This window comes from Zonotrichia leucophrys, chromosome 1A (genome assembly GCF_028769735.1).
Source record: "Zonotrichia leucophrys gambelii isolate GWCS_2022_RI chromosome 1A, RI_Zleu_2.0, whole genome shotgun sequence".
NCBI classification, from domain to species: domain Eukaryota; kingdom Metazoa; phylum Chordata; class Aves; order Passeriformes; family Passerellidae; genus Zonotrichia; species Zonotrichia leucophrys.
In genome coordinates this window covers 33,362,905-33,385,639 of record NC_088170.1, presented here as the reverse complement: position 1 = coordinate 33,385,639, position 22,735 = coordinate 33,362,905, and the positions used below count along the sequence as shown (strand labels likewise).

At 41.7% G+C, this 22,735-nt stretch overlaps 2 protein-coding genes across 3 annotated transcripts in view; one reads left to right on the top strand and one right to left on the bottom strand.

The window, feature by feature from the left end:
- VEZT (vezatin, adherens junctions transmembrane protein) overlaps positions 1-5,000 on the bottom strand; it is a 59,634-nt gene extending 54,634 nt beyond the window's left edge. The window contains exon 1 of the mRNA XM_064702087.1: positions 4,916-5,000. Coding sequence (XP_064558157.1) covers positions 4,916-4,951 — 36 coding nt within the window. The 5' untranslated portion in view covers positions 4,952-5,000. The remainder of the gene's footprint in view (positions 1-4,915) is intronic.
- Positions 1-22,735, top strand: part of FGD6 (FYVE, RhoGEF and PH domain containing 6) — a 78,005-nt gene that overhangs the window by 704 nt on the left and 54,566 nt on the right. Inside the window, exons 1-2 of one of the 2 annotated variants that reach the window (XM_064702083.1) lie at positions 5,255-5,424; positions 14,794-17,212. In XM_064702083.1, coding sequence (XP_064558153.1) covers positions 5,412-5,424; positions 14,794-17,212 — 2,432 coding nt within the window. In that variant the 5' untranslated portion in view covers positions 5,255-5,411. Of the gene's footprint in view, positions 1-5,254; positions 5,425-14,793; positions 17,213-22,735 lie in introns of those variants that run through there. The other variant, XM_064702082.1, reaches the window with a different exon arrangement.

Genomic DNA, 22,735 nt, shown 5'->3' with positions numbered 1-22,735 from the left:
GTAAATAATATGGGCAGAATTGGTTGTAGGAATGGCACAAGACTCATGAATGAATTAAAACAATGTCTCAAGTGAGAAAATATTTCTTTCCTAATTAAAAATTTTAAAAATGGAAATTTTATGCTAATGAAATTCAGTATTGAACAATTGTACATGTACATAATTCTGACATAAAGGCTTGTATTTCAAACACTACATATGCAAAAGCCCTTAAAAAGCTAAGGTGGTGTCAGTTTGATATTGTGTCAAAATCATATATTTGTGCAGCCTGAGTAACTTTCTTCTAAATACACAGAATTAAATCAGAAAATAAAGCCACCTACAACCCCTCTACCAGAACTGCTCTGAGACAGCAAGGATCACTGTCTGGGTGAAACTGAGGAAGGAGCTGGGACCAGTGGGCCTGGAGAAACCTCAGGGTGGGTCTCGTATCCAAAGAAAGAGTGCAAAGGGGAGAGAAATGGGCACTGTTCAGTGGTGCCCAGTAATGGGACCAGAGGCAATGGGCACAAACTGAAACACATGAGGTTCCCTTTGAACATAAAGACATTTTTTTGGTGTGAGAGTGACTGAGTATTGGCACTGGTTGCCCAGAGAGATTGTGAGATCTCTATCTGTGAAGATGCCCATCTGACCGTGGTCCTGGGCTACTGATTCTACATGACCCTACTTGAGCAAGGTAGACCAGATGATCTCCAGAGGTCCCTTTCAAATCTCAAACATTCTGTGGTTCTGTGAGCACAGCCTGAATATCTGTCCAAAGGTCAAAAAAAAAAAACCAAACAAACTTGCACTCATTAAAATATAGGACAAATTGCACAGCTGAAAACAGGAATTGGAAGCTGAAAATGCAGTATTTGGATCACCTTCATCCCAGTGTTCTGAAAGAATGGGCACAGGAGATAAAAGATGGAGCAGAAAGTATTTTTAATAATCTATAAACTCAAAAGCAGAAAAAATTCCAAGCATAGTGCCTATATTTAAAAGGAGAAAAAGCAATCAAGAATATGTCAGGTCTATGAATTTGATCAAAAGCCAGTGTGTTACTGAGAATAATTATTCTTTCTTGAAAAATTCAAAGACAAAGAAGAAAACAAATGATCATCAAAGAAGATATCACACTGGTTCACCAGAGGTAGATTGTACCCAACTCACTTGACATCTTTCTTCAATAAGACAGCTAATTTTTAGATAAAGGAAATGCAGGAAGTTTATGTCAACTTTTTACGCTATTCTGTATGGTTATGGACTTTTGATACTGTGCCATATCAGTTAGATAAAAAAGATGAGAAAGGAACCAAGTATGTTGATGGCAGAGATAACAGTGGTCTACACTGAATGGAAAGCCATTGGATCAGAAGGTTACTAATGGAGTTCATGAGGGATGAGTCTTTGGTCAAAGCTTTTGCATTTTTAAAAGCTTTGATATTTGCCATAATTAAACTTATATCAAAACCCTTGCTAATGACATTTTCTGATAAGACCAAGGAGCATCATATATGCAGAAAAGGATTGAAACATAATAGAAAAAGAATGGGAAGGCCTTAAGTGGGTATTGATAATGGCATGCAATTTAACAACAGACAACAGCAGAGGTGTAAAGTCTCCAATTACGTGGAAGCTGTTGATAAAATCAAGGACACATACGAGCAGTTACCCTGTCATCCTATATGAGTTAAACTCTACTCTCAGAAACCAGCACCAGGACAAGAGGGCACAGCCTCAGGCTGCACCAGGGGAGGTTCAGGTTGGACACCAGGAGAAATTCCTTAACACAAAGAGGACTTAAGCACTACTACAGGTAGGTGGTGGAGTCACTATTTGTGGAGGTGTTCAAGAAACAACTGGCCCATGGTCCTAGCTGATAAGGTGGTGATCAGTCAAAGGTTGGACTGGATCTCAGAGGTCTTTTCCAACCTAAATGTTTCTGTGGTTCTGTAAATTCGAGAGACAGATAAGAACTATATAAGATAACGGAAAATATTAGCTGATGTGCAAGTAGGTATGAAGTGGCCATGAATAAACTTCCAGTCAGAAATTAGGTGGCAGTTATAAATCATCAAAGTCCTGACACAGTCCCTCCACTGGAAAAATGATGAAGAAATTTAGCTAGTTTGAACAAGAAGCTTCTTTAATGTATACATTAAAAAAAAATAGAACAAGAAGGAGATCACATTGTCCACACAACAATAAAAAACCTAACACAATTCCAGTCTCATACAAATACACAAAATGCTGAAAATTTGCAGAGGATTCCAAGATACACTGTAACTGCAGCATGGTGGTCTTCCAGGTTTTGTATAAAAATGCATCTTAAGCAACTTAACGTCAATTTATAGTCTCATGATCTCCCTTAATAAATTCAGACACCCACTAATAAAGAACACCATTTATTGTTCCACCATTGTTTAGTATAATCTGCTCTACACTGCCACAATTTTTAATTTGTCATGCTGCTGGCTAGACAAGGCCAGGCCCAACATATCAGGGGCACCTCTGTGTTTCTTGAGTTCTGCTCCTCCCCACTGTGTTTGTAGTATTTTAATTAGAAGAGAAGCTGCTTGTAACAAATGCAAGAACTGAAGTGCTGGGACTATTGAGTCAGTGAATAAAAATTGCTGGCTGCTGCAGGAATTAATTTATAAATTGGATAGAATATGGCAGCATTTAGTGGACAGAGTAACTGCCCATCGTTCACTATTGTTCAATCATGATGATCTGCAGTGGCATTTGAACTTGATGGAAAACACTGCTCTCCCAGAGCAGGAATGAGGTGTTTGTGCTGCTTTGCCTTCAAAGATAAACTAATGTAAAAGATACTTGGATAGTGAGAAAAATTATTGGTCCTTGGAAGCTCAGAAATATTTATCAGCAGGCTATCATCTGTCTGATGCTGCAAAATTTTTAATGTGGACATCTGTTATTGATGTCTTCAGGGCCAGCTGGACAGAGCTATGACCCAAAAAACCATGCAAAAGATAACCTGGAACACATGAAGTATATCTCATTTGCTTCCATCCTTTTGGGTATGAGGCACGTGAAAGACACTTCTTTCCTGATTACGTATTTGTTAGCACACCACCACCCCTTATAACATCCATTGGTATCTTGCTGAAGCGAGCTCCAAATGCACAGAGAAAGCAGCTGTTCACAGCAACTGAGGTCTAAAGGCTAAAAGCTTCTTGCAACAGTGATTGCTGAAGAACATGGGAAGTGACCTACTGAGGTGCAGAAAAAATATGCAGTTGCTTACCAGAAATGGCAAAAAATTAAGGGGGAGAATGTGAGACCCAAGAAAACAAAAATTAAAAATACAAGTACGTTGTAACATTAACTACCCCAATGCTTTTTTGGCTCCTTGCCAATTCCTATCTCTGGCTCATGTGTGAAGTATGCTCATAATTCTCTGTGGAGGCTTCATTTTAGGATAGCATGAACCCTGCTGAGTACTCCTGAAGATAATTTTGGTGTGTATTTCACAGTACCCATTTTTATGAGTTGGCAGCCCACCCAGTTTTGTAGTCCAGCCAAGCAGCCAACCCAAACAGCCTGTATTTGTCCTACTGTTGCTTTTCTGATTTTATTGCAATGTACCACGATATATGACAGATCTGTTACTGTGTCATTCAATGCACCTGTAAGTGTGCATGGATACACACACACACACACACACTTGGTACAGTAAATGTACCCAAGAGCCTTTATTAGTGATTGAAGTCCTTTCCCAAAACACAAGGATAATAATGAAGAGTATATATGCAAGGAGACCTTTTTCTCTCTATGCAGCAGAAATTTATCAATCAAAATGGAAGTTGCTGCATGAACTGGAAAACTGTGAAACTGTAAAACAAGTACCACTTTTACTGAAGATAGAAATGCAGAGGGCAGGCATTATACTTGTGAAATAAATTCTCACCCCAGATTAATAGTATGAAAGGAAGCAAATTAATGTATCAGTAACATAAACAATAAATCTTATTGTTAGGATCCGAGGTTGGTTGTGGATGAACACAAAACTTTGTGGCATGGACCAAAGACTAAAGATATACTGCTTACGCAGCTGAGAAAAAAAAATAATTGCTTATGTAAGGAGTGTTTTGCATCCTGGTTGAAGGAGAAGCCTTATTGCTATTACAATAATTACTAATTTTATAAGAGCATTTCTTTATAACCACTCTGTACACCTGCAACACCAGGTGCGCCCTCCATTAAGATACAATTACACTCACCCGCTGCAAACGGACTGGATTTTGTTACCGAACCGCAACAGCTGATATATTTAGCCACTATTATTTCAATAAGGCCAAGATGATATTGTAGCTCTAACAAGACGTGATATAACTAGACACGGTTTATGCAAAGCCACTAATAACAAACACCACAGAGATAAAGCGGTTCCAGTGCTCGCTGCACAGCTGCGTGCAGAAAGACACCTTTTACGCGAGTGACCCCGACTGAAGCAGAATTTTTTAGGTGCTCGCTCGCTGTGCGCTGACCCCGCAGCTCAGCCCGGCGGTGCTCACGGGTGGCTCTCGGGGACCCGCCGCCGCCCCGGGCCCCGCGACACCTCCCACCGCGGCCGCCCGACAGCGGGGCCGGGCGATCCTTTGTGCGGCGGTGCCGCGCCGGCCAGCCCCGCTGAGCCGTCCCGCCCTCGGCCTGCGCGCAGGGCGCGGCGCTGGCCCCAGGCTGCTCCGGGCCGCGGGACACGCCGAGCACCGCCCCGACCCGCCGCTCTCGCCGGTCCCGCCCGACGCTGCCCGCCCGCGGCGGGCGCTGCCCTGGGCCGGGCCCCGCGCCCGCCTGGCGCCCCGCGCCCCCCCGGCCCGCCCGGTGCACGCCGCCCCCGGGGGCCGCGGCGCAACGAGGGGCGAAGGCACCCGGGCCAGCCCGCGCCGGGTCGCCCCGCGCCCACCTCAAACACCACTTCTTCGTCGAACTCCGGTGTCATCCTTGCCCGCCATGCCACCCCCTCCTCGCGGGCACGCTGGGAAACCGAGTCCGCCGTGCCGCCGGCCGCCTGGCCCCGCCCCGCCCGCCGGGCGCGGCATGGCGCCGGGGAGAACTACAGCTCCCAGAAAGCATAGCGAGCGCCCGCTTTCGGGCGCCATGTGGGCGGGGCGGATGGGGCAGGGGCGGAGCGGGGGAGGGGACAGCGGGGGCGGGGCGGGGCCAAGGCCTGGCAGGGGTGGCCAGTAGGGGGCGCCGGCGGGCGGCGTCTGAGGGCGCTCCGTGTGCCGCGGCCGCGGGGTGGGATGCGGCTGTGGCGGGCGGGGGGAGCTGCTCCTGCTCCGGCTGCTCCTCCGGCTGGGTGGCGGCGCGGGGGAACAATGGGCTCCTTCTCCTCGGCCCTCAGAGGGGCTGTGGCGTAAGGGACGAGGGCAAGCGCGGCTCCGCGCCTGGGGAGCACCATGAGCTCCGCCGGTGAGTGCCCGGGGAAACTTTGGGGAGCGGCGGTTTCCGCCCAGCCGGCGGCCGGCGGGGAGTCCGCGTGCCCCCGCGGCCGGACAGCGTCGCCTCGCTCGCCCCGCGGCGGCGGGGACGCGGGCATGAGGGGCTCTTGTTGCCAGACTGCAGCCGGAGCCGCCGGTGCGCTCCCTGTCCCGGCTGCGCCCTCGGCTCGCTCCGGGGGCAGCGCCGGGAGGCGGGCGGGGAGCGGTGAGGGGCGCACCCGGCTCGGGGCACAGCCCTTCCCGGGGCACAGCCCTCCCCGGGGTCCTCTGCGGGCTCCCCGCACCCCTCGGCACGTTTGGCCGCGGGGCCGTGCGGGCACGTCCTGCCCGGGGCTGGGGCTGAGCCGGGCTCTCCGCTCGCCGCCCGCGTGTCCGAGCGGGTCCCTGCGCCCCGGCTGAGCTCACGGCCGGGGAAAGCTGCTGGGGGCCGGGCTGTGCCAGGAGAGCCAGCGCCGGGGCTGCGGCTGTCGCTCCGTGTGACTCCGCGGAGCTGCGAGAGTTTGTCAGCTGCGGCTTTGCTTGGGATGTACCTGCCTTGGTCGGGACCTTGCTCGCAGGAGCCCCGCGGGGGTGCTGGAAAGCGTTCGCTGCTGGCCTTTCCAGCTGCGGCTTGGAACTGACCTACTTCAGTGCTTTCCTTACCTTTCCTCCCCCGTTTCTTGACCGCTGCCAATTTACTGACTAAAAGAGCTCCAAGGCAAATTCTTGGTTCAGAACAAGAGCACCCCGTGTTTAAGGGAATTGCTCCTATTTATATTTGCTTGCACGGTGGTGTGCTAACTTAGCGCTTTTGTTCAGGCATCTGCCAGATTAGTAGATGCCTTTCTTATCTGCCTAACAGGAGTCGTTTCTGCATTGAAAACATGTCGTGTAGATTATGATGTATTGGATGGAAACATAGCTAATTGTAGGGTTAAACGGGAAGCAGCAAAGTGCTTCCTGTAAGGATTGGGGTGGTGGTGGGTGTTCTAAAGAAAAAGCAATACACAGTTATCAAGCAAAAATATCTACCTAATTCTTAGTGTTTGCCTCTCAAGTATGTCAACTTGCTATTGACTCCAGCGTTAATTAAGTTATCTGACCTCTCACAGCTAATCAGAATTTACTGCAAAATGAAAAGCGATTTAATGCATCTTTCTGCTTCGTTTAAAGCATTTCCATTTTTAATACATTTGACAGAAATGATTTTGTTTAGATTTTGAAAAGCATGTAATAAAGCAGGTTATCGCTGCTTAACCAGCTGCATTGTATGTTCCCGTTTTTAGTAGTGCTGCTGATTGTGCAGTTCACGCTGATCTTTTAAGAGTTAAACAGCTGTGCGCATAAGTGTTAGGGGGTGCTCAAGAGCTGGGCTGTTAAAATTTGATACGTACTAAGTTTCAGAAAGTTGGGTAGTTTTCAGTACTTAACAGTGATTTCATGACTTTTAGATCTTAGATGGTGTGACTAAATCGGTTTTAAGTGTACATTGTGGTGGTGTTTATGGGGAAGGTGAGGACAATGGGGTTCTGGTGAACAAAGTAAGCAAAAGAGAAAAAGGGATACTGAGGAATATGAGAAAGTGGGACAGTTTCATGACCAATCTAAATTTCAGCAAATTTTTCAAGACGAAGGCATAAAGAGTACTGGGGCATGAAGAGGGAAGATGAGGGGTATTTGAGAGGCGGTGAAGAGTATTTTGTGTGTGATGTATTATGTGAAGATAAAATACATGGGGAACAGGTGAAACAAGATTAGAGATTCATGATCCTGCTGACAGCATCATGACAGCCTTTGACATTTCAGTTAAGGAGTTCCTAGGCAGGGTATGAAAAGGCTGAAGACTTCCAGAAGACAGTTCTGAAGGTTTAATATCCCTCTCTTGGTATTGCTGCAGAACTTAGTGCCTGTAATATACAGGCATTCTTTACAAAGCTATTGTTCATAAAAAACATAACAACCCCTGTATTTGAATTTCAGTCTTGTGTTCTATAGAATCTATTTCCTACATTGAAATTATTTAATTGTGAATTCACTTCTTACTCAGCCAGTTTTCTGATAACTGGTTGGTAATACAGCATTTCTGTAAAAATGTTATTGTCTGTGAAGGCTTCAGGTGGAACTTGAAATGCTAGAAATCTTTCCTTCAGTTTGACTTGAGGGACCTAAGTGCCTCTCTTGGGTCTTCTTTTAATGTACCTTTAGGACAAAGCAACATGGTACACTGTCATCTGTATTGCTTTCATTTTTTTTTAAGTAGCATTTGCAGGTGTATGCTTGATATGCAGGGCTTTTCTCTAAGAGAGATACTGTGCTATTTGAGGGACTGTGAGAAACCCCAAACACAGCTGCTCCCCAAAGACAGGAGTTCCAAAAGGTCTGAGGTTGATAACCCAGCCTTAACCTTGCTGCAGCTTACCTTCTGCCTTTCTAAATAATGCAGTGCATATTCAGTGTCTTGCTGGGTATCTTTTCTATTTCCTCTACAGAATTGTTTCAGTTACATCTCAGTCCAGAACTAGCATAACTTCATGATGGAGTTCTGCCACAGCTGTTGCTTACATGTTTTAAAATGTGTATGTAAGTCTGGAATTGTTGCAGCTAAGGAACTGTAGGACATTTAAAAAATACTTCTATACAATTTGAAGATTATCTCATTGTAGTGATGAACCCATATGTTAGTTTCAGTCTTCACTTACACCTATGCTCCTGCCATTGCTTTCTCATGCACTGCACAAGATATAGTTATATATATACACACTACATCCACGATGCCAATGAATGTCCATTTACTCATTTCTGCCTGAAAGTATTATGCTGGCTTCAAGTATGTGCTTTGCCTTTAAAAGGAAAAAACAAAAGCTCAGAGTTATGAGTTTGACATTTATTATTTCTTGCTGAAGAAACAGTCCTTATATGTGAATCTATAGAGCTTATTTAATGTGGGCAGAATGTATAACTTGGGCTTGAAATTGGATTTGACAACAACAATGAGAAAAATGTATTTTAATGTCAGAAATGTAGTTCAAATGGAAAAAACATAGCAGGAACAGAATAAACAAAATCAACATGACTTTTCCAATCAAACTTCATTGCTTTCAAGGATTGAAAAAAAACGAGGCCTGCAGCGTTTAATGTCCCTTTAACCCTCGAATGTGTCAAGTCTCATTAGAGTTACTCAGCTCTGTCTCTGCATGTGATCTTAAAAGGTTGTTTATTCATCTCTTGTCCTTGCTCTGAAGTTATCCCTAACTTTCCTGTTTTATTTCAATAAGTCAGTGAACAACCTAAGATTTTGAAATGGATGTTTTCCTTTTGCAGTTTAATTATGATGTTTTCTAAAACTAGTGGCTTGGAAACCTCAGTTTTCCCTTGTACTTTAAAAACTACATGTGTTATCTTCCGGGATGTTATGACTCATTCCTTTTTTTTTGTTTCTTTTGAGCATTGTGGCACCTGAGAAAATCAGAGCCTCTCCATAATGAGAAAATAAATAAACATTTGCAGGAAATAAATTAATGATCACACAATACTTTTTTGAGGTGTTTACCTAATGAAACTTTCTTTTTGTAACTGAAAACAAAGTAATTGACCTGAAAAGCCTTGTAACGAGTTTAAAATTTAGGCTGCTGGAGAACAGGATTTTTAGAATATTTATGTGTTTCTTTCTGCAGTGTATTGAGTGCCAGTGCAATAATCTCTCAGCATATCTCAAACATAGCAGTAATTCTCTTTCTCCCTACATGTTCCTTAAAAGCAAGATTGGCTTTCTTGTTTCCAGACTGAGTTGTAGGGTTTTGTGCCCAAAATAGTCTCAGGAACAGCAAATTGGCTGTTGGAGCAAGCTCTTTCTTCATGTGAGAAAAAACAGCCCATTGAGCTCTTGGTAGATACCTTCTGGGCATTGCATCATTTTCATATGTAGCCTACAGATGTGATTTGCTGTATCTGAGAACTGAGTGTGCGTATGCAAACAAGGTGCCTCAAGAAAGCCAATGCATGTATTTGCTCTAGGCCAGCTGCTGCGTGGTAGCTCTTTGAAGCCCTTTTCTTTTTCTAGTGTGTGTGAAATAGATTTGTCAAGTAGTATGTGAAATATATGTAACCTTATAAGTTGCAGATAAGGAATAAACCTTTTAGGTTACAGCAAAGAAATAAACTGCCATATATATTGTGTGTAAGATAAAGAGTATTCATATGACCAGCTTCTATAAAGTAGCTGATTTGTTAAATTCACACCTTTGCTTACCCCATAGTAATTTGGTTGTGTGCCCTTTTCTTAAGCTTAGGCTGAGCTGCTGTCAAAATCTGATGGCACAGTGATTTATTGTTTTACTTTCTTCCTACTGTTTTGTGGTTCAGAAGGGGCATTGCTTTAGGGCAGGTTGCAGGATCCTGCCCAGGTGACTTGAGATAGTCCATAGAGCATCCTGAATACCACAAGGAGAATCTCTGTTCATATGAGGCGTTGTAAGGAAAGGAATATCAAGTTATATCAGCTTGATAGTGCCTAGACCCATTTGTCCCCTTTTCATGGGCAGATGCAAGTCAACATGACTTGTTCCCGTTCTTTTGTTGTTCCAAAATATGGAAGCTGTTAACATGATCTCCAAGGTATTGGCATAAACGTTACCTGGGAAATACATTCCTTTAGCAACAGTAGGGTTTTGTTGCAGATGGGGTAGTTCTGTCTGATTTTTTGCCTCAGTTCACCTTCACATATCATTGTTTCTCCTTGTTCCTATGTAGGGCAGGGAAAAGAACAAGAGGTAAAAATTTGAGAAGGATTTAAAGCTGTGCATTAATAATGCTTAAGATTGCAATATCTTATTGGCTTTTCTGTTCATTCTCATGATAGTGCACAGGAGAAGACACACAAGTGTTTTTAAGTGAGGTCCTCAGTTGTCAAATTCTATCATCTGAAGAACAGAAATGGGCAGCGCTTTAGGGTCAAAAGACTGAGAGTAGAAGTTGTGTCAGGATGTTCTCATCCTCCTCTGAAACAAATCAGAGGAAGAACAGGAGCAGTCACCAGCCAGGCAATAACAAGTGTTGGTCACAGAGGAGATCAGCAGGATGAGAATGGGTGTTGCTTTTTCCTCAGCGTGCTGAAGGATGTAATTCACCAGAGAGATAAATCTGTTTGTGTGCTGTGACCTGAAGTCAGGCAGAGAGCACGTGCATTGATCTGCCTAGGTACTGCTAATGGCAATTTGTTGTTAGACAAGGAATGCCCTTTGAAATCTACTTTTTCTAAGGGGGTTAGGTGTTGGTGTTTTTAAGCACTTTTTTCCTTCAGCACTGAGCCTGGTATTGGCTGTTCCTGTGTGAGCAGCAGATTTCCTGTTGGTGATGGCAGCATTGCTAGTCACTTTATTTATGGATTTCTTCCTTTGCATAGTCAAACAGGTTGGAAGATATCTCTTTGACAGTTTCTCTGGCTCCGAAACATTTCATCTGTTTATGCAAATCAAATTTTATATTTCTACTCAGATTTGCATTTATTACTGGAATCCCTGGATGCAGGGATTCTCTTTGAGAAATGGGTTAAGGTTTGAGGTGGGAGTGGGGAAAATCATAGTGTTTCTCTAATTTCCTGAGTATGACAGGCTAGAGAATCCAATGTTGAGTCCAAAGTTCCCTCTGAAAACTCTACACATGTCAGAAAGTGAGTTTAGGTTGCCTGTAAGTTCTTGTGGCTCCCCACAACACTAGGTGAGATATTTCTGTAGTTAATTATCCTTTAGTTTTCATAAGATTTAGAGTTTTCTTTCTAGTTTGAGCATGTCAAACCTCAGTGGTCAAATATGGAATTTCATCAGGGTTAGGTGGGGTTTTTTTTGGTTTTGGGGATTTTTTTTTTGTGATTCAAGAACCATCTGTTACCCAAAACCTTTCACATGTGCATAAGTATATATTCTATTACCATCCTAGTTTTTAAATTCTTGGTTAACTAGGATGAGCTTCCTTGGGATTTGAAGCATAACTTTTAGACCTTGGATGCTTCTGTAGTTATTTCTAAGATTGCTGGAAGGTGACATTGCATTTCGCTAACAGTCTGGTAGGTAGCATGTACAGAAATATTTTCAACTCCCTTCATCTTTTATACTTAGCAGATTATTTACTGCTTAGCTTCAGACCTGCATGGAGCTCTCATAAAATAACTATGTACAATGATTTCCAAATTCTCTTCAATTTTTACTCTCCTAAGCATAACCAACCATCTCTGTCCTTAGGTGAACAGCTAGTTCCATATGGCACCAGGAAAAAGCACTCTGTCCAAACAACTAACTACCCCATGCATTTGCTCTATAACATTTCCTTGATTATATTTATTGGTTTTTACCTTGCTTTTGCTTGCCATTTAGCAAAAAGTCATTCTCATATGACTTCCAGTCATTCCTTACACCTTTATATATAACAGTTGCCTCCTACTTAGATGTTTTTTCTATTCTGGATGGGAAATTATCCCTTTTAGAGCACTGTTATGTAGAACTGTGTTTTTCATCCAACAATGAATTGAATTAGTTTATACTGAACTTTGATTCTCAATTTCTAATGTCAATCTACTATACTTTCACCCTTGTCAGCTGCTGTGATTTTTTTCATTGCTTGTATTCTTCAGAAACTTCAAGATATTTCGTTGAGGAAAACTACTGGTATGCATTCCTTCTTGGAGCCTTTCCTCTCACATCACATTTATGTTTGAAAAGGCTCTTCATCGCATTCCTTTCTGATGGTTGACTGCAGATCTGTATTGGTACCGAGACTGTAATGTGCCTCTTAGTACATTGACCCATATCTACTCTAGATGTAATGTGCAATCAGTTTAAAGCAGACAGTGCTGTCTTTATTATCCCACACAATTTGCTGGTCTCTTCTGTCTGCCTGAATGCTTTGTAACATTGAAGTAATTTGAAAAATTCTAGTAGGCTTCAGAAATCACGTTGAATTGCTCTTATTATCAGAAACAAATTTTTCTGCTCTATTCATTATCCAGGTTTCCTCCACTGGCTTAGAGACTGTTCTGTTTGCTTTGCTTTTCTTTACACTTTCATGGTTTAGTTTTAATAAAACCATGGGGGATAATTTGATAATTTATATTCAGGTAATGGTGTCACGTCCTAACTTCTGAGTGTGCTCCCTAATAAATACTAGTTAAAAGCCCTGCAGAGTTATCTAGTTTGGTGGTATCCAAATGTAAGGCACTCCCACCATAGAGAGAGAAACTTGCAAGGTTTATGAACTTTGGTTTATGTGTGGGGAAAAATAATCCACAGGATATTGGTTACCTAGGCAGTGTTTAATGTCCCGTATCCTTTTCAGTCTGTTTCTCTCACTTGGGCATCAGGAAGGGTTCCAAAGCAGCATGTCTCTCTGCTGCTTCCAGGGAGCTTTAACAACTTAGTAAATATTGCTGAGCATGGCCCAGGTCTACTACTCTGTTGTGTTCTGTGACAAACTGGGCATCCCTTCTTTGTTTTTCTACCATGGAACACAGGCTCCTTTATTGCCATCACTTCATATTCCAGTTGAATAAGCAGTTGACTTGTCTGCAAGTGGGTGTACAGCTCTCTTTTGCTCATCAGGATCACTAGTTACCCACCTAAAGAGTTAATTTTATTTTTTCCTAGCAAATTGTTGATTCATTTCTCTGTGGGTTTGACACCTGCCTTTAGATGGGATGCAGAAGGTGGGATAACCTTAGAAGTAGGTTGCAGTTGGGTCACTGATGTCAGTGGCTATAGGGAGCTGTACCTTTGGAAAGAAATTCTGGATTCCCTCTTGTACAATTTCTTAAAAATTGTCTCTGCCATCAGAGACATCAGAGACCCTGCCATCAGAGTTTTATCTCTTCACTAATATAGTGGCAGCAAGGGCAGCCATTCTAAGTGTAGGTAGAGGCAGTCTGGGTACCATTTAGTGATTCATGTCCTAGAAAAACATGATTTTACTGTTTCTCCCTCTGCTTAGAGCAGTGGCTTGCTGTTTAGGAAATAGTTGCGACTGAGGGCATCTGCCCTTTTTAAAAAATTTTTTTTACCCATCTAGATTTCCTTCAAACAAATAAATCCCCACAAAACAATCCTAAACTTTGAAACTTCATTCTAATCTAAGCTAGAGATTAAGATATAGTGCATATCTATAGTAATAGTGGTGGTAAAACACAACCAAACACCAAACCCACACTTCAAAGGGAACAATAAATCCATGGCTTACCTCATCTATTTGCATGTGAAACATTAACTAATGTGTTTTCTTGAGGGTGTTATTTAACATGTATGTGACTTACTGAAAGTATACTAAAATATTGATCAAAATAATGGTAGTAAATACAGAGGTAATATATAAACAGTACAAGAAGCTTGTTTACTTTATAAATGTGCACATATAAAAAGCACTCAATGCTCTTAGAAATCTGAAAATATTCAAGCATATGGAAATGAATTGGTCATAAATAATCTGAAATATTCAAATATTTCAGGCATACTTTAAAAAAAAAGCAACCACAACACAAGCAAACAAAAAACCCCCAAACTACTCAAACAACTGGTTCAAAACTCCACAATCTCTAAGTTCCTCATGAGCTCCTTTTCCTGAGTGCTGTACACTTACACTCTGCCCAGGATTTGTCATCTTGTTGTGCCGAGTGTGTCGTAATTCCTAATAGTGGTGACTGTTTCTAGGTCAGACAAGTTGGGAAGAGTAATTTTGTACAAGGCACAGAAATAGTGTTTTACAATGGAAAGGTACGCCTTGCTACAAATTACTGCACTAACTCCATACCACAGACTACCTGAGCTGCTGGTAGTGATATGCCAATTTTGCAACTGGTACAGTAATTCATCTTAGTATTGTTTGAAGAGGAGAGCAAGGGAACGAGGAATTTTGGGTTACACATTTCTCAAAGTGGTGGAGGAAGGGGCTGAACTACCCTAGTCACTATTCTGGCTGTCCCATTGTCTTTGTGGTTTATTATATGTGTGGCACTTAACATACTTGCAACACTTTAAAAGGGTATTGCAGTGAAAACTGCAGAACCAGGCTCTGCTTTTCTTGGCATGAGACTTTAGCATGTGAGGGAGTACATGTACTAATACTATGTTAAACTGTTTGTTTATGAAAAGACTTTGAAAACTTCCCTACCACTTCTTGATATGCCTATTAAAACAAAGAAAGGCGACTAGCAAAGGAGTGGTGTTAGGGAAGGAAGGCATGCTTTTAGGAGAAAAATGTAACCATACACACATTGAGTTCTTTTGGATCAGAAATGTTACAAAACTTCTAATACTGCTCCATTGCAGGTGAAGTTGTTGTGTGGGCAGTGGTGACTAATGTCTTTGTTTTCCATTCTTCCTAGAAATTAAGAAGCCACCAGTGGCCCCCAAACCAAAATTTGTCCTAGGACACAAGGCAGCACCTCCACCTGTCGCACCGAAGCCTGACATTGTACTTTGTGGTGGGATACAAGCAGCAAGGAAAACCAAGCCAGCAATTGCACCAAAACCAAAGGTTCTCAAGAGCTCCTCCATCCCCGAAGTAAAACCTCCATCGTCTGCACGAAAAAGCACAAAAAGCTTTGAGGAGCACAGGGAAGATCCTTCTCAAACTCTAGACCATTTGAACTATAAAAATGAAACCTCAGAAGGGAGTACTGGAAATACAGCATATATTCTACCTGTGTCACCTTGCAAATTTGAATGCCTTCATAAACTTGGAAATGGAGAGAACACCTGTAAAACTCAGATCATTCTCGAGCACTTTGACACCTTAGAAAACATCAAGCTTGGTGAAAGAAATGCACTGTCTCTGGGGGATAGTCACAATGAAAAATTGGCAAGTAGAAGTCAGGTGGTTTTGAAAGCCAGCATTTTGGAAGAGAAACTTAAGGATGTCCTAACTCATGGTGTGTTTCCTAACAGCAGTCCTGTGAGACACAGGTATGCAGACAAATTTGACAAAGGGAATGGCAGCAGTTCCAAGAATGATGTTAAAATAGAGTTTATGGAACTTGTACAGTCTTCGTCAGCTTCTGAAGTAGTTAAAGGGAAGCAACAAAATGTTGATGGTAAGATTATTGCTGGTGAGTTTCAGATGTCTGAAATTTGTCCTAGTTTGATTGAAAATAATCACTGTTGTTCTTCCTCACTGGACAAGGAAACTGTAGAGAATGAAAATTTAAGTAGTAATAGGATGTTTTCAGGTGAAGTAGGGATGAAAGCAGACGCTGATAAAGCCTCCCCTGAAACATCTTCAGTCCTGAGTTCCAAAGTGCTTCCTGTCCCTAAGCCAAGAAAGCCACGTGCTGCATGTCTAGTCCGTCAGGATGGCATAGACAGCACAGGAGAAGGAACAAAGGAACCATCGAATTCAGAGAAAGATTCTCATGGTGTTGTGGACCAAAGCTTAAAAAAGCCAGCAAGAATTAATGTCCTTGGTCAAAGTGTGTGTTATAATAATAATGCAGAAGTGTTTCATCCTGAAAAATGTGAGGTAACTCAAAGCAATGCAGGAATAGTGTCTCAGGTAAAGGAGCCTGCTGTGAAAGAGTCAGCTTCACAAAATCTTTTGCCTCAGTTTTCACACGGAAGTCCTGATTTGGGGAGACACGCTGAATCTTCTTTAAATGCTGACCATAACTTGGTGGATGACATAACAGATGGCACCAGTATGCCAGATGCTGTGGACAAAAGGACTGAGTTTGTCAGGTGTCATACCCTGTCCATGAGTTTGCCAAAGCAGGTCAAATTGGCAAGCAGTCAGCACTCACCTGCTGTCAACAGCCTTCATGTTTTCCCACAAAACTTGGAAAATAAAGAACTTAAAATAAAGGATGAGAGTTCCCCAAAAGTTATTCCTAAGAAACCACAGAGACATGGCCTTCCAGCTGCTGGCCTGCTGAAAAAAGCTGCATCGGCAGAGCTTGTGGACAAAAGTTCTTACACCTGCAGTGAAGACAAATCGAACATCCTTCTAGAAGGATCTCCCTTTGCACATCCACGAGCCAAGGAGCAGGATGCACTTTCGTCTTGTGACATACCCAAACGTTCTTCTGAAAAACCCGTCTGGAAGTTACCTCATCCTATTCTTCCCTTTTCAGGAAATTCTGAATCATTAAAAACTGCTGCCAGTTTCAGCCACCTGACTGTTGTGACGAAGCCTAGGGCCAAGTCTCTCTCTGCTGTGGACATGGACAGGACAGACAAGCCCTGCAAAGACCATCACAAGAAAAATAGTTTGAAAAAGCTTCTGAACATGAAGCTGTCGGTTTGCTTAAAGAAAAGCGACTTCCAAAAATTTCTGTCTAAAGGCAGCCAGTCAGTGGAGAGTGCTATTGCCAACCTTTCCAATGGGAATGGGTGTGGAAATAACAGCAGTAACATAGGGTCTGTAGGCAGTGAAAGGAAAGCTAAATCTGCCAAGGCACATTCTGTAGAAATAAGTAGTCCGGCATTACAGAAGAAGAGGCAGAGAAACAGAAGTCAGCCTGAGATGCGAAATAACCAAAGGCTGGAGTCTTTAGAAAGACATGGACTTTTGGCAGAGAATTTGTCCCAAATGCCTCTGAATTCTGTAACCAGCACTTGTGATCCAGAGTATGAGAATGTGCGCCACTATGAGGAAATACCTGAGTATGAGAACTTGCCTTTTGCTATGGGTGCTAGGAGAAATCTCTGCTCGGAATGGCAGAACTCCAGCAGCATGGAAGACCAGAGCACTGACTTCTATGAATTTGAGGAGCCTTGTGAAGCTACAAGCAGGCATTGGAGGCTTGACAGGTAAAATAAAGAGAAAAGGGAAATTAAACATCTGCATTGTAACTCTGTTGTTGTAAGTATGTTTAAATGATAACTTGAGAGGCTATACCTCTTCCATTAAATGTCAGCAGGACAGTTGTTTCTGTATATCTTTCTGTAGGCTTTTGTTGTTTTGAAAACTCCTTGCACTTGGCAGTGAGTCAAAAGGAAAAGTAAGCTAGCTTTTCCTCATATATTCCTCAAAATTTGGGAAACTTTTCCACATTTAATTAAAGCAAATCAGATACAGTCATGTATTTGTATTCAAGAATACTTCAGTCGGGAGTAATGAACCTTACCAGTCTCACAGTGAACTGCAATAACCATCTAAAGAGTGCATAGTTGCTAGGTTTGTAGGGGGAATGAATATATTTTTAGATCTGTTGATAGAGCTGGGAAGAGCCGACAAGCTTTTGGTTATGCAAATTCTTTATCAGGTCTGGAAAGCTTTTTTGGGTATAACAGAAGCTCCTGCCTCTCTCTAAATACAGTGAGTCCTCTGAGTCTGTCTGTGCTCCCAGCAAAGGTGATAGTGGTGCACAGTTTCTGTGTGACTCACAGAATATTAGCATGATGGGGTTTGGTAACTCTGCAGGTTGCTGCTGTGTTTCTTTAGCTCAGGAGGCAGTGGAGACAGATCATGTCAGCAGATTCAAAAAGGGATTGGACAGGTTCATAGATATGAGGAAACGGCCTCCATTTGCCCCAGGGAGGTTTAGATTTAATATTAGGAAAAATTTATTCACTGAAAGAGTGGGCAGTCACTCTTTGGGATAGGCTGCCAAGGGAAGTGGGGAAATCACTGTCCCTGGAAGTGTTCAAGAAATGTCTGTCTGTGGCACTTGGGGACACGGTTTAGTGATGAACTTGGCAGTGCTGGTTTAACAGCTGGACTGAATGATCTCTGAGGTGTTTTCCAACCTCAATGATTCTGTGATTCTACATCCAAAATGGCTGCTAAATGGAATAGGTAGGAATAGATATTTTAATATTTGTATTGTTGTGATGGATGCTGGGAGGAGAAATGAGTCACAGGGAGTGGCCAGACTCATGTGCTCTCCCTAAACAGCATCACTTAGTGTGTCTGTCAGTGTGGTAACATGTAAAGCATCACTTTGTCCCAGTATGGTATCATGCAATTTCTTAACTTCAGCTGATCAGTTTATCTTACAGATCCTAAAGATTTATCTCAAACCAGCAATGAGGATTCCAATGAAATATGGAGCCTGTATATTGCAAAGTCCCCAGCAAACTTCTTCATGCTCTTAAGAACATATGCACAATGACAAGAATAAATGAATTAGCTTCTACATAGTCACATTTAACTTCCTTTTTCACTGAGAGTTACTAAGCTTTGTTTCATTTTGGATGTGTGTATAGTAAACACATGCTCCAAAGAGTCTGTGTTCTCTTAGATAGGAAGAGACAAATATTTTAAGGGGCATCCTATGTTAATTGTTATATAGCTAATATTATCAACATAGGTCTGTTTGTTGGGAAGGGTAAAACCTTATAATGGAAAATAGGATTTCTAGTTATGGGCTAGGTACTGGTACATTTATTCAAGTGGTTCTTGAGTATGTTTATGGTTTACAGCAGGGTGTTTCGTAGTTTTGTCTTTGGTATACACTGACAGAGTGTATGCTTTTTGTTTAAGTCTAATCTTAGAGCATCTTTCAGGGATTTTGACCATGTTGTCTTGGTATTTCCTCAATTTGATGTACCTAAGAAGGGTGAGACCAAACTTGCATAAGGATGCATTTCATGTGTTTATGTGACTCATTTTGGTTTATGTTGCTTTGTTCTGAATACAGGTGAATATCTGTCAGCTTTAGGAAGAGGATAGTATTGCTGTATGAAGCATAGTAGATGTGAGATTGCAGTTGCTCCTGAAGTGAAATTCTGTAGCTTTCTTATTTGGCTAAATGTGTGAGATTTATTATTTCTTCTCCACACAAATCTTCCCCAGTACCAATGGTGGTATAAGGGTTTAAGTGGTCTCTCTGACACCCCTACACCTGAAGCTGCTCCTAAATTGGATGTCCTTGGCTGGGTTTGTGTTGTTTTTCTTTAAAAAGCACGCATAGAAAACAAGAACCAGACCCATTAACATGTTTATTTTAAATCAAATGAAATAGTCGGAAACTGCCTTAGGAAACAAGTGATGCATGTGGTTACTTCAACAGATTTCAGAGAATAAAGAAATCCCTAGGGAAAAAAAAAAGGCTCACAACAGTACAGTAGTCTCCTGACCTGGATCAGTGCTGCTGGGAGAGCAGGGATGAATATTCGTTTTGGCTCTGCCTTGGGAGGTGGAAGGGTCCTCGCCCAGACGGGCCAGGCAGGCGGCTTCTCCAGTTTTCCCATCCAGGATTATCTCAAATCCTTTGAAGCTTCCTTATCAATGTTGTCTTACCCTTTCTGCATAGTTCTGTAAGAGCTTTTTATCATTTCCTGGGCCAGGCTGTATTATAAAACCAGTTGGAGAAACAGTGCTGCTGTTGTTACTGAAATAATTGCCTCTCGCGTTTTCCCCAGCCTGTCAGAACATGCACTCAGCTCTTTTTCATAGATTGTGGCACACAGATTCCTGTAATGCACTGCTAATGGGGACCTCAAAGCAAATTGTCTTATGATGAAAACCAATGTACAAATGAGATTGTTCTGAGAAATTCAGACCAATAGCCCACACTTCGAGTCATAAAAGCATATTGAGTATATTAAGTCTGGATGCCAATCTTGCCATTACCAGAAGAGTTCAGTGGTGTCTTCAGCTCACACTACATTTCTTTCTGGAGGAAGAAGTAAGATTTGATAATGTACTGAATGCTTTGGTGGTTACAGAGGAATTTCCTCACAATCCCATGTGGTGAAACCAGTATGCTCTAATGGAGAATGGTAATAGCTTTTGACGCTTTTATCTGAACTTCGTATGTCACGTTTAATTCAGCTATGTATTGTTTGCTTGAGCCTTCCCACAGGGAATTACATGCAAGTGGTAGGCCTGGGTAATTAATGGTAGGTAGCAGTTGTCAGGATTTAATTTCTGAGATATTTGATGTCAACCTCTTTTCTACTGAAAAGAGAAGGCTTGGCGTTGAAAGGAAGAGAGTCAGGGTCCTGATCTGGTGTATGAACCACTGAGGTGGAACAGGTGCTGCTGCTGCTGAGAGTCAGAATGGATTTGGCTTTTGTTACGTACTTCATGGGAATATTCTCAATAAAGTAAATAATGTCAATAGCTTGGGAGCAGATAGTTTATGTTTTGTTTCCACTATACAAAAAAGAAGTCTTTTAAAATGGTGTTAAAGGATTATTTATTTTTGTCTAGCCTACCTGTTTAACTGCCAATTTAAAATGGATAATTTAGATGAATGGGCTTTTATGAGTACTGTATAAACAAAGTGAGTGAAGACTAGGTGCTGTGAGATAGAAAATGTTCTGTTAAGCGTAAAAGAAGTTTTAAATATCATTATCCAGTCAGATAATAGGAAATGCAGCTCCCTGGGATTGCTGGATTTTGTGGTTTTCTTTTTATGTTTGGGTTTTTGGTTTGTTTGTTTGTTTTGGGTTTTGTTTGTGGTCTTCCTTTTGGTATTACATTTTCCTATGCAAGGCAGTTGTATTTTAGGTTGAGCGAGTCTACTCCTTCAGCCTTCTGGGAATAGCATACTGTATTTACTGGCTACTTTGGACAGTGTTCCTTGAAGATATTGCAAATGTACATGACTGCTATTTTATTTATGACTGTGACATTGTGTTTCCAGCTAGGATTTTTCTTTGGAAAGGCCTGGAGAGGAGGGAGTACTATGTGACAACAATCCTTTATGATTTCAACGCTGGTTTAATCAAATATTAGTTTGTATTTTACCCACACCTGCTGATTTAGAATAATCCATTGGTTTTCTAGCAATGAGCATGTCAATGCAAAATATAAGTTTAATTTTCTGTACTAAATTCTGCTTTGGGAACTGAGTCCCCAGAGGTCAATTAAGTGTCCATGAAAACCTTCGTGGAATATTGAATTTCGTATTGAAATCTGTGTGGTTAAGCACTTTGCTTTGATACATATTCCTCTTTGATGTTGTGGTGGAGGTTTTTTGTATGTTTTTTGGGAGTTTTTTCTGTGTTTTTTGGGGTTTTTTTGCAATTGCAAAATTCCCATTCAGAAACACTAAATTAATAAAAGACTGCAAGATCTAAATAGCATTTAAAATATTGCAAGTTCAAACCCTTATGCTGAGATTTGAATGCACGAAATACATTTTAGATATTGGATATGTTATATCTATGTCTTATTTTTATTGAATTTTTTTTGAAAGATAGAACTTCCTGATAAATACTGGCCAAGTGTGTAGAGATATATATTTTTTATATTTCATCAGTTTCTCAGAGATTATTTTCTGATCTGAAGAAGGTTAATTCTTCCTTCTGCATCAGCTCTGCAGTTTTGCCTTGTCTTCCAATCTCCCCCGTGTGTCTAGCTGGCTTCTGCCATCCTTGGTTGTACATAAAATTCTTTCCCTGCAATTGCCCATCAGGTTTTAATGAAATAGCTGAGAAGTGGTAGTAATACAGTTGCTTGGGAATATTGATGTTTCACATAAGGACTTAGGGGACAGTGCAAGTGCTGGGACCCTTGGCTCTGGAATTCCTCTATTTTGTAGTGTCAAGTTCATTATTTTGTACCACAAGTGTAGCTACATGGAAAGCTCACAGTTAGTTGCTCAGGAGAGCATATGGACTGTTTTGGGTTTTCTTTTCTTTCTTTCCAAGAGACTTTATGTGAGTCAGTGTCTCCATGGTCTGCTTTTCCAGTAAGAGAAGTTTTCCTTAGCATTGGAGTGTCTTTCAGTGGTACAGCTTTACAATGTAGTCTGCTATACAACTTGAAATAAAATGTATATACTGTAAGAAGAAAATAGGTACTCTGGAAAAATACTCAAATCTTCAAAAGCAAACTGGTAGAACCATGCTGATACTTTCCTCTCTTGACTCCTCCTCTTTTTAAGATTTTTAATATCAGACTAAATAGAAACTTCATTAGAATCTTGACACATCCTCATGCAAATATGTTTTTGAGATGTGCTGATTTAATCTGTTTTGACAGTGGGAGAGATCCTGAGGTCTGATTGTCTTCATCTTCAATGAGAGAGAGAAAGAAGTTGGAGAACTGCATTTTTCCAATACTGTTATTCTGGTGTACAGTTCAGTCAGGAAAAGATTTAAAATGTCTTATGACATCGAAATAATTGTGAAGGTCCCAAGATGGTAGTGAAAAAGAATTTTTGTTTTTGATATTTATTTAATCCCTCTTTTCAAGGGCTCCCTCTTGATTTTGGTAAAAGAAAGAGATGGGTATAGAAGACCGGCGCAGCCAGGAAAACTTCTGACAGAGTTGGAGGTGCAATAGCAAAAGTCTTGTAAGTGATCAGGTGGTATTAAAAGTGCTACATAAAACCAGGTGTGGTTTCAATTCTCGATGTTACCTTTTTATTTTACGAG